Raw genomic sequence first — 11,732 nt, 5'->3', positions numbered from 1 at the left:
GGTTAGTCAGGCTGATTGAGGTAGTATGTACATGTATATATGGTTAAAGTGACTATGCATATATGATGAACAGAGAGTAGCAGTAGCGTAAAGAGGGGGTGGTGGGTGGCGGAACACAATGCAGATAGCCCGGTTAGCCAAAGTGCGGGGAAACTGGATGGTCGGGCCAATTGAGGTAGTATGTACATGAATGTATAGTTAGAGTAACTATGCATATATGATAAACAGAGAGTAGCAGCAGCGTAGAAGGGGGTTGGGGGGGGGCACACAATGCAAATAGTCCAGGTAGCCATTTGATTACCTGTTCAGAAGTCTTATGGCTTGGGGGTAAAAACTGTTGAGAAGCCTTTGTGGAGCTGCATTAATAAAGACTACATACAAACATGGTCTCTTTTTTGTTTTCTTGAGTAATGCAGCTCCACAACGGCTTCTCAACAGTTTGAGGCATTTGATCACATTGTTTGCAAACTGATATGATACATGTATTAATGCCAAAATAACATGCAGAACAGGCAAGCCCACCCCAAAAAACTATTTTTTTGCTAAATTGTGTGTCTCAAAACAGGTGGGTCTCTAATGACGGGTCACCACTGCTCCCATCCCTCTGACCGTATCCCCTGTCCTTTGTGTGGTGTCTCCTGTAGCTATAGCCGTGTACGGATGGCTCCAGCACTCCGCTTCTTTAACTTGATATTGATTGGCTGACAGCCCAGGCTACAGACTGGAAGGTCGAAGAGGAGTGGCTGTCAGATACGCACTCACACCCACTCTGTCAGGTGGCTGTCAGGTCCCTGGATGTCACTGCCGCTMGGACAGAGACTCACAGATTCATTCAACCACCCAGACTCCTTTTCTATTCAACTGTTATTCTACAGGAGAAGGAATCCATTTTGAAGAAATCTATTTGTTTCACTCTTAAGCTCCTAATACTGACCTTTACTTGGGGTCAGAAAGTATCCTAATACTGACCTTTACTTGGGGTCAGAAAGTAGTCTACATTTAGTTGAGTAGATATTGACATTTGATCACTTTAAAGTCACGATGTCACACAGTAGGCTTCTAATGCCATCAGAAAGGAATGCTTTATATTTTCAATAGTCTTTTGGCATTTGATCACTTTAAAGTCACTCACTGCAGCCACACGCTTTATAGTCTTCCAATACAAGGGGCCTGACTTGGTGTTGCTGGCCAGAAGCTGCTGTAGTGTTCACTAGGCATCGTTGGCAAACCCTCCAAGTCCTCTTCTTACCGGGTGGAGTCATTTCCATTTTAATGGTGTGGATGGGGGTAATGTTCTGTAGCAAGCACATCATTAATTCAACAGTTATGACCTAAAACCCTGATTTATTTCTCACATTTACCCCGACCGTGTATCTTTACCCACTGTGGTTGTGCGTGTGAGCATGTGTTTAATAGTGGCAGAATGCATGCATAAGGCATCACAATACTTATTGGGAGTTGTGTTGGTATAATTGTAGCACTATTCAAAATCTCTTTACACACACACATACATATGATATATATACACACACACACACACACACACACACACACACACATTTTCACAGCTATTACTCTACGTTCTTATCTTACCAGCTCCTTTCAGTACTTCCAGGTGCAGTGCCAGCAACGTATTCCCAACCATTAAACCTAATACTCCAAATCATTGTATTACTCAGCACGGGACTAGAAGGGGATCAATCTGTAGTGGGGATGTTGATATGGAAACCTGGAGGCTTTCAGCACCATTTTCTGTCTACTTTCAGGTATTCAAGCATCAGCATTCAGTCTGGTTTAGCCAGGCTAAGTCTCTGTGGCTTCATGTCATGTGGAGATTGGTGAGAGCCAGCCTTTACCTCAGTGAAATTGGATAGGGATGGTGGGAGGGATATGATTGTGAATATTAACACGGAATGGTTTTCCATCTTCCATCCAGGCCTAGAAGGTATTGAATACAAGTYGAGAAATGTTGCATCAGCAGAAACGTTGACATYGTGTAGTCAGCAGAACAAATCTGTRGGCTGTAAGGTATATCTGGGGTTCACGGGGGGTGATGTAGCAAGATAGGCTGCGGTAATATAATGATGATACAGTTTCTTGGAAATTAGATTCTGGAAATATGTCCWTATCTCAATGTTTATATCACACAGTATCTCAGTAAAATGACTWTTGCAATGACTGGCTACATTTAAAATGATAATCAAGACARGCCCTGGCAAAACAAAGATGTCACGTAGAATAGAAGCTGGTCGTTTTCTGACTCTCATTTTTATCATGTAGAACTTCAAATGTTTGTCTTTCTGTCTTTGGCAGCGTGATCGTTTGCCAAGGGAGGGCTTCTGTTGATACTGATGATATTGAGCTGATAAGCCACTAAGACAGTCTGTTTMTAGTTGCTTTGCCGCCCATGTATGGGAAAATCCGCAGAGTTCCTTGTAACAGTATGTTCTGGTGCCTCTCGGGCTGTTCATAATGTTGATTGGAGACCTATTTGCTGATTTTATGTTATTTGTGTTTCTTAAATGTACAGTATTTGTATTTTGTAAATTGTGTACGCATGGTTCCTTCTGAAAGAGACCTTGGTCTGAATGGGACTCCCTGTTTAAAATAAAAGTCAAATAAATCCCTTCTGTAATGTGCTCTCTCGTCATTTACAGATCCATCCCAGACAGCCACAGTGGCGATGTCCTCTCCAAGTGGTCTCTCAGTACTGTAGCATCCTCTAGTGGTACGATACTGGCATTACAAAGTCGTCACCTTTTCCTACAATGAATGTATTACTCCTGGCTGCCTTGACTTTACACACAGTGCAGTTTTCTTATTCTAAAGTGGCAGCCTATGATGAATGGCTTTAAGAATTGTAATACTTGGGTAGACTGTTCATATCACTATGAAATAAACGCAGAGAAATCCATATATTTTGTTGGATGCTAAGTGATCAAGTTATTAAACGTGAGAATGAGCTGCATGTTATTTAAACGACATGGTCGGATCATAACTGTCCCATTTTACCCCGTGTTTTTGTCCTGTTCTGCGGTTCTAGATGTGGTGTTGCAGTATAAACATGGACGTCCGGTGCTGGCTGTGTCCACTACCTTCCAGGCAGGAGAGCTGTCTGTTCTTCCTCAGGCCCATGTTAATGAAAGTAGGAGACCTCATCACGACCTGCAGAGAGAAGACCCAGGAGTCACCTCTGCCTCTGTGCCTCACGCAAGGGTAGGCCACACTACAATGTTTTATTCATCGACTGCTACACACACACAATATGTTTGTACACACACACACACACACATGTTGTAACACACACAATGCAAATCATTTTCCGCATTCAAAAGCTATTTTAGAGTAGGATCAGGAGCAGTTCCGCCTTTTAGATAATAATGAATATGATTAATGGACAGGGCAGAACTGATCCTAGATCAGCACGCCTTACTTCTGAGATACTTTATTGAATATGGGCCACTGTCTGTCATGTACATTCCATCCCTGTCCCTACAGATGGTGCGCGGTAGCTAACACCAACCTCTAATAGACACTATATCATCTATTATTCCTCCTGTCTCTACAGATGGTGCCGGTAGCGTAACAGACCTCTATAAGACACTATATCCATCTATTTATCCTCCTGTCCCTACAGATGGGTGCACTGGTAGCTGACAGCACCCTCTATAGACACTATATCCATCTATTATCGCTCCTGTCTCCTACAGATGGTGCACTGGTAGCTAACAGCACCTCTATAGACACTATATCCATCTATTATCCCTCCTGTCTCCTACAGATGGTGCACTGGTAGCTAACACCACCTCTATAGAGACTAATATTCCATCTAATATCCTCCTGTCTCCTACAGATGGTGCACTGGGTAGCTTGACAGACCATTCTATAGACACTATATTCCATCTATTAGATCCTCCTGTCTCCTACAGATGGTGCACTGGTAGCTAACAGCACCTCTATAGACACTATATCCATTCTATTATCCTCCTGTCTCCTACAGATGGTGCACTGGTAGCTAACACCACCTCTATAGACACTATATCCATCTATTATCCTCCTGTCTCCTACAGATGGTGCACTGGTAGCTAACAGCACCTCTATAGACACTATATCCATCTATTATCCTCCTGTCTCCTACAGATGGTGCGCGGTAGCTAACAGCACCTCTATAGACACTATATCCATCTATTATTCCCCTGTCTCCTACAGATGGTGCACTGAGTAGCTAACAGCACCTCTATAGACACTATATCCATCTATTATCCTCCTGTCTCCTACAGATGTGCACTGGTAGCTGACCACCTCTATAGACACTATATCCATCTATTATCCTCCGTCTCCTACAGATGGTGACTGTAGCTAACAGCACCTCTATAGACACTATATCCATCTATATATCCCTCCTGTCCCTACAGATGGTGCACTGGTAGCTAACAGCACCTTCTATAGACACTATATCCATCTATTATCCCCTGTCCCCTACAGATGGTGCACTGGTAGCTAACAGCACCTCTATAGACACTATATCCATCTATTATCCTCTGTCTCCCTACAGATGGTGCACTGTAGCTAACAGCACCTCTATAGACACTTAAGTCCATCTATATCCTCCTGTCTCCTACAGATGGTGCACGGTAGCTAACACCTCTATAGACACATATCCATCTATTATCCTCCTGTCTCCTACAGATGGTGCACAGGTATGCTAACCAGCACCTGCTATAAGACAGCTATATCCATCTATTATCCTACCTGTCTTCTACAGATGGTGCCGGGTAAGTAACAGCACCTCTATAGACACGATATCATCTATTATCTCTCTGTCTCCTACAGATGTGCGCGGGTACTAACAGCACCTCTATAGACAATCTCCTGGACAAAGACTTCCAGCTCCTCATCAATGATGCTGATAACAACATCCACTCCCCTGAAAGAGGTAAAGCAACTCTTTCCCAAAACATAGGAAGTTTAAACAGTTAAGAGTAATTGATGATGATGATGAATATATAATAAATACCATTTAGCAGCCGCTTTTATTCTGAAACGACTTAGTCGTGCGTGTTACATTTTAAGTATGGTTGGTCCGAGAATCGAACCCACTATCCTGCGTAGCAGGCAACATGCTCTACCAACTGGCTACAGAGGACCACAGTCACACAGCTACAGAGGACCATAGTCACACAGCTACAGAGGACCACAGTCACACAGTCACATACAGTCACACAGCTACACCTGAAACCCCACCTCTTTAAGGAATACCTAGGATAGGATAAAGTAATCCTTCTAACCCCCCCCCCCCCCCCCCCCTAAAAAGAGTTAGATGCACTATTGTAAAGTGGTTGTTCCACTGATATCGTAAGGTGAATGCACCAATTTGTAAGTCGCTCTGGATAAGAGCGTCTGCTAAATGACTAAATGTAAATGTAAATGTACAAGAGGACCACAGTCACAAGCTACAGAGGACCACAGTCACACAGCTACAGAGGACACAGTCATCACAGCTACAGAGGATGAGTGATGAGAATATCAATGGATCTTTATCAGTAATTCTAAAAAGAAACATCATTAGTCACTTGAGTATCAGCATGATCCTCCTCCTCCTCATCCTCCTCATCGTATTATCAACCTCCAGTGTGGTGGGTGGAATTGGTGGAATAGTGATGCAGTTCCCAAAGTGTAATATATGAGTTCCAGAGTGACTGTGTTGTAATGAATTCCACCCATGTTGTGTGTCCAGAGGCGTCCTGTGTGTCAGTGAGCATGTGGTGGACGTGGAGGACATGAAGCACATGGTGCAGCTGCTCCACACGGCCTCCACCTGCCTGACCACCACCTGCTGAAGGAGAGGCAGCTGCTGGAGAGACTGGATGGACTCAAACAGGACCTCTCACCTCTGGAACAGTGCTGGAGGGTGCACGTCTGACTCGTTTCTCTCTTGTTTCTTTCCTTCTGTCTGTCAGCATCTCCTCTCTTTACTTCTCTCTCGCGTCTCTTGTCTCATCTCTCTCATCTCTGTGTGACTCCTACTACCTATCCTTTGGTCGACAACCATAAAGCTGTCGCGGTAAACTCCTCAAAGATAAGATTGCATGAGTGTGAGAGTTTGTTTTAGCTATCACTAGTAACCTCTGTCACCCGACGATTCCCTGTACAGGTGAAGGCACAGCTAGAGCGCAGTGCCGAGTTCCACTCCTCCAGGACTCTGTGGACAGGTGTGGCCGTGCTGTCTGTGGCAGGGCGGGGCCTTGGCCTGGCTCACCTGGTGGGTGTACTCCTGGGACGTCATGAGCCCGTCACTACTTCCCACCTACTGCACCAGCATCGGAGTCTTCGCCTACTATGTCTCACAAGCAGGTACAGTACAGGAGCCTAGCCCGCTATGTCCTCACCAAGCAGGTACAGTACAGGACCTAGCCCTGCTATGTCCTCACCAAGCAGGTACAGTACAGAGCCTAGCCCTGCTATGTCCTCACCAAGCAGGACTAGCAGGAACCCATGTCCAGCACGGTCTCAATACAAGTAGTCAAGACAGTGTTCTCCCTTGTGTACACAAAGAGTACTGTCACTACAGGCACTTGAAAAAGAGGCTTTCATTTTCATTTCAGTCACACCTGGTCTCCTTACAACAACTTGGAGTAGTCAAGTTCCCATATGTGACCTACTCCTCCATTGCCATATACGCTGTACAGTATGAAGACAGTAATTATCAGGGTTGAATTCTAACTTCAGATAACTGTGTGCAGCTCAAACCTCTGCATTGATGTCAATAGTAGATCAAATTAATGTAACAGAGAAATCTCTGCGTATGTCTGCCCTCCTGTGGCTGCAATGTGTATAGCATGCACTGTATTGAAGAAGTTTCACCTAGGTCTTGATGACACGACATGGTCTGAACCTTCCAGTTGGTCCCACAGCATCTGTGTCCTGCGTCCATATTATTTTGTGAGTTCTATCTTATAAAAGTACAGTACGAACTGTGTACATCCATGCCACAACAAGGAGGCTGATACACACCAACATTCCTGTTACGCTTCTAGGTGCATCACCTGTATTCTGATCATATCTCCTAATGACATCAGTGCATGATTTACACAGAGGTTCTCACAGTTATCTCAAGTTAGAATTTAAACCCAGATAACTATGAGCAGAAGTGATACACATACGTTAGTCTGCACCAGATGGATCATGGTTGTTTTGCTCTGTAGGATTATGTCTATCCAGACGCCAAAGACAGGCAGTTCCTGTATTACTTCCACAAGGGAGCCAAGAAGGAGCGCTTCAATGTGCAGAAGTACAATGATCTGAGAGAGGAGTTGGCTTCGGTATGTTGCTGTACTTACTTATACAAAGCACTGCAGAATTTCTGCTCACTGCTTATTGGACTTTCCACTGATGTATTCAGTCTATAAGGGGCTTCTGCTGATTGTGTGTGTGTGTGTGTGTGTGTGTGTGTGTGTGTCATCTTTAGGTGGAAGAAGATTTGAGACGTCTAAGGAATCCAACCCAACTTCAGCTCCCTGTAGAACAGATCCAGAGCCAGCCATGAAGAGCAACACCACACACACACACACACACACACACACACCACGTCAAACTGAAAGACTACTGAGCAGCAGCATTTCTTCCCATTTATTTTGATAACGATTACTTTTTCTTACTAACCCCACAGATCATTTTAGAGTTTTGGTTTACACCGTTTACAATGTTGGAAGTCATTTGTGGTAATAGAAGTATAGTAATAAATGTCATATGAGAAACCATCTTCCTGAATACTAATCATATTTTCTCTGCATTCCTGGCTGTTGCAGGAATTCAAAATAGTAGCTAGTTTCATTTCTATAGAAGAGCAAAGTTCTGAATAGTGAAGACGTGTATATAATCAGATGATCCATTCTGAATGTTTAAAGATTAAGAGAACTGAGACTGAACACAAATTACATTTCAATATTTTATTGCACCTCAATTCAGACTTGTTTCAATCATCAAAACCCCAAACATATTTCAACAGTTTTACAACTGTCATTTTATAAATGAGAGATTCTAATTCTATAGGAGCCCCACACACCTCTCCAATTATTAGTAGTGCAAATGCTATTAGCGCAAACGCAATCTCCCAAAAGGTCAGAGACAAATTTCCCTGGTGGACCACAGAACAAGAAAAGTACAATCGCTTACTAAGCAGTGGTTCCTTGTATTCACCCATGGAGACTAAAACGGTCCTCATTTCTTGTACACTTCAGAAATAGAAACATGAATTGGTGTCCAGCACTCAGGTTCACATACAAATGAGTAATACCTTGTGCATTGTCATTGCTTTAGTAAATATCTCCAAGTGACTAACAATGATTTCTTTATTTTTTAAACATGAGATGGTCGGTTGATTGGTACCTGAGTTGTCTTATCTGAGCTAATAAAAGCTATTTAAAAAGATTAACAGTACCAAGGGGGATGAAAACAGCTGTCAAATACCCTAATAAAAAAAGAATAGTGGTAAAAAGCTGTTATTTAAAAGGCCATTGATTTGAATACCAAACAAAGGCACTACCATAGTGGCAGTAAACAATGTATATGATTCTTTGGTTTTCTGAGTCAGTAGTAGTACAGCAGGTCATGTGACCAAACTTGTTTACTGAACGTCTTTGAAACACTAGCAACTTGACTCCCTGAGTACTTTCCATATTGGAGTTGTTTGTTCACGTTTAGCCTGCGCTTTCAAAACATGGAAAACTACATTTGAGTTGTAAAGCTAACACATCCATGTACAAACAGAAAACACAAATTCCTTTTGACACAGCAAGCTCAGAGGTCGAAGTGGGGAGGCAACATATTGAGGCACATCATTGTCTTTCATCTGTTGACTACAGAGGACCAGATGGGGAAGTGGGTATAGGGTTGGTCCTGCCTTAAGAGGTTGGAGGTTGTGGGTTTAATCCATATATCTTGTGCTTTATTGACAGTTTCTGTAACTGTCGATGTCTAACATACAAAGAGAAGCGCTTCAAGGTGGAAGGATTTGGGGTTAATCTCAGCAACCAAGATGTTGTGGGTTCAATCCTCTACTCTTGTGATTTAGTGTAGCGTTCCCAATGTCCATGTCAATCATATGAATATGTGTGAAGCAATCGGTGGCACAGATGTGGTTGGAGGACTGATGGGGGTTAATACTGTGGGTTCACATCCTGTAACCAGCAGTGTTATGGAGAAAACCCTCAAAAAAGTAGATGCCGTATTTCAAGAGAGATACTAAGTGTTTACTTTTTCAATTTTCCCATAACCACTGCTGGTTAGTGTTCAGGACATGGCAGGGGACCCCAGGATTAACATCCCCTGCTTAATGCATACTTAGGACCAACGCCACCATTCTCCAGCCATCTTGATGTGGCAACCACTTCTAGTGGCCTTAACTCGCTCTGCAGCAGAGCCCGTTGTCCACACAACCATGCTTGAGTCCTGAGTAGGTTCAAACCTACAACCCTGTGCTATTTGGGTGAGATCCAGAGCCACAGATCCTTCACATACTAACACTTAATTTTGACATTTGCGTAAATGTGCAGTAGACTAAAGCACAAGAGATAAAGAACTGAACCCATATCCTCTTGGCTGCAAGCCAGGGATTCAACCCCAGAGCCACCCAATCGGCACTTTTCTTCCTATGTGGACAACGACAGTTGCAGAAACTTGCAGAGATAAGGATCAAGCCACACCTTTTGGATGCAAGGTAGGGATTTAGCCCAGAGCCACGGCCTCCTTCAAACAATGTGCACATTTCTTTGTATATTTGACACAGATAGTTGATGTAAACAAATCAAGCCCAGGGAACCATTACTCAATGCTAAGAATTAGCAGTATTCTCTCGAAAGGGCCTAAAGGGACTGGTGATGCAAAATCCTTTACTGACTGAGAATCCCCTCTTACAATAGCTATCCAGAAACAGACTGAGAATAAAGTAATTTGAATGTTAATGCTCAATTACTATCTCATGTCACTCTTTTACCTGCCCTGCAGGTACATTCCATGACCTCTGTCAACACCAACAGGGAAGACTGACGCCGAGCAGCCAAGCAGGTTTCACCAGTATAGTAATGCTTTGTTTTAGGTCAGCTTTGCCACCACAGAATGTTAAAATAGAACAGCATCAATCGTCAGAAATGACATGATCTCCATTTGGTGTTCTATGAGGAATAGAAGATTAGAATAAAGGGAATATGCACAGCTTGATAAAGTGTATTTCATGGTCCTCAAGACAAACATCGAAATAATATAGACAAACGTTTAACAAAAAMAACCACCAGACATTATAGTCAAGGACCACCTTTCTCCCKAAYAKCATRCAAAACAACTACAGCAGGATTCAGGAATGACGTAGTAGCTGCCCGGTGGATGGAAACCTTACTGCTTCTTGGCTCGGAAGTAGAGCTTCCTGGTGAGCATGGAAGCAAAGCAGGGGACCTGTTTCTTCCCGATGGCGGTCTGGTCGGTACAATTCCCGACGCTCCTCATGGACACCTTCCTGTTGACCAGGGTCAGGAGCTCRGTGAACTCCAGGGAATCCCCYAACTTCCGCATGGCCCCACACAGGTCCTGGATGTACCAGGAGCCGTTGATCGTCTCGCGGTGGGAATAGTAGCCTGCACAGGGAGACCGGGAACGAGTATGGCAGTTAGATCTGTATTCTATTAATCCAAGTGAGAAGCAAAGGATAATCAAGTGATCAAACACCATTACACTACACAGGGAAACAGTTATTTTGGATATTGTATAAACAGCATAACTGTATACAAGTCACAGTAAGAAGGAGTTGGGTACAAAATAGTAACTGTGAGTGTGTTGATAAGGAATTAAGATAATGAAGTTGTCTTTATTCTCCATGTATCACTGTAACACACTATCCTCATTTACGACCACTAGGTTTACAGTATTTCTTCTTGTTTTCTGTAATGGACTATCAGCTGTGCCATGTGTTCCTCACCTTCAGCCACAGAGTAACACATGATGAAGTCCGCGCCAGCAGGGAGGGTGTAGACCACCCCAGCGTCCACCACCACCTCGTTGGTCTTCACTTCGCTGTCCACCACGTCCATGGGGGTCACTGGATCGTCATGCTTGTCCCCACGGCACGCCTGTCGGTGTCAATCAAATCAGAAACCGTAAAGAGTCAAAACGTCAATTTGATGGAGGTGTTATATAGAAAAATACATATATTTAGCAGTAAATATTTTTTGGTTATGTGGATCAAATGTTTACAAATAGAATTACAAATAATAGTATTGTGTCTGAGGAAGATATGCCTTCACCGGCCCCCAAACATCAGATATGGTCTATAGGTCTATGAGTCAACAGTACTAAATGTCAAAGGTTTCATCTAAAATGGATCTATTCAAAGGCATCTCATCATCTGACTGCTTACCTGTAGTATGAAGATCTTGGGCTTGCCCACCAGGCTCTTACACTTGTCTCCTTTGAACAGGGCAGTGATGTCCTGGATAGCGATCTTGTCGTCGTAAGCATAGACATGGTCGTTCTCTCCGTGGCTCAGAAAGACGCACACGAAGCAGTCTGCATCAYCATGGTTGGCCTCAGCCGCTATAGAGTATCAGACATGTATAATTTACTATTCTGAAGTATAATACTGACTGTGACTGATACAGTATCTGTGTTAAGCGGATTTTTTGAGGTGGTATCGAATGACTTGGTGCTGCTTACCCTCACTGATTTTATCCAGAACTTCCTCC

General features: G+C 43.4%; 2 protein-coding genes across 2 annotated transcripts in view; one reads left to right on the top strand and one right to left on the bottom strand.

Annotated features, from left to right (window-relative positions):
* LOC112074565 (calcium uniporter protein, mitochondrial) overlaps positions 1-7,760 on the top strand; it is a 33,410-nt gene extending 25,650 nt beyond the window's left edge. Inside the window, 13 exon segments of the mRNA XM_070440582.1 lie at positions 2,658-2,701; positions 2,703-2,728; positions 3,044-3,090; positions 3,092-3,155; positions 3,158-3,216; positions 4,834-4,936; positions 5,740-5,808; positions 5,811-5,902; positions 6,155-6,232; positions 6,234-6,341; positions 6,415-6,438; positions 7,206-7,322; positions 7,469-7,760. Of these exon segments, the coding sequence (XP_070296683.1) occupies positions 2,658-2,701; positions 2,703-2,728; positions 3,044-3,090; positions 3,092-3,155; positions 3,158-3,216; positions 4,834-4,936; positions 5,740-5,808; positions 5,811-5,902; positions 6,155-6,232; positions 6,234-6,341; positions 6,415-6,438; positions 7,206-7,322; positions 7,469-7,546 (909 nt within the window). The 3' untranslated portion in view covers positions 7,547-7,760.
* A 174-nt stretch (positions 7,761-7,934) lies between these two features.
* The window catches only part of LOC112074566 (caspase-6), a 3,932-nt gene continuing 134 nt past the window's right edge, over positions 7,935-11,732 (bottom strand). The window contains exons 2-5 of the mRNA XM_024141724.2: positions 11,704-11,728; positions 11,408-11,583; positions 10,970-11,120; positions 7,935-10,628 (exon numbers count right to left, since the gene is read on the bottom strand). Of these exons, the coding sequence (XP_023997492.1) occupies positions 10,390-10,628; positions 10,970-11,120; positions 11,408-11,583; positions 11,704-11,728 (591 nt within the window). The 3' untranslated portion in view covers positions 7,935-10,389. The remainder of the gene's footprint in view (positions 10,629-10,969; positions 11,121-11,407; positions 11,584-11,703; positions 11,729-11,732) is intronic.

Source organism: Salvelinus sp. IW2-2015, unplaced genomic scaffold, assembly GCF_002910315.2.
Source record: "Salvelinus sp. IW2-2015 unplaced genomic scaffold, ASM291031v2 Un_scaffold2685, whole genome shotgun sequence".
Taxonomy (NCBI): domain Eukaryota; kingdom Metazoa; phylum Chordata; class Actinopteri; order Salmoniformes; family Salmonidae; genus Salvelinus; species Salvelinus sp. IW2-2015.
Note: the sequence above shows the minus strand (reverse complement) of the source record. Positions and strands in the feature narration are given on the sequence as shown.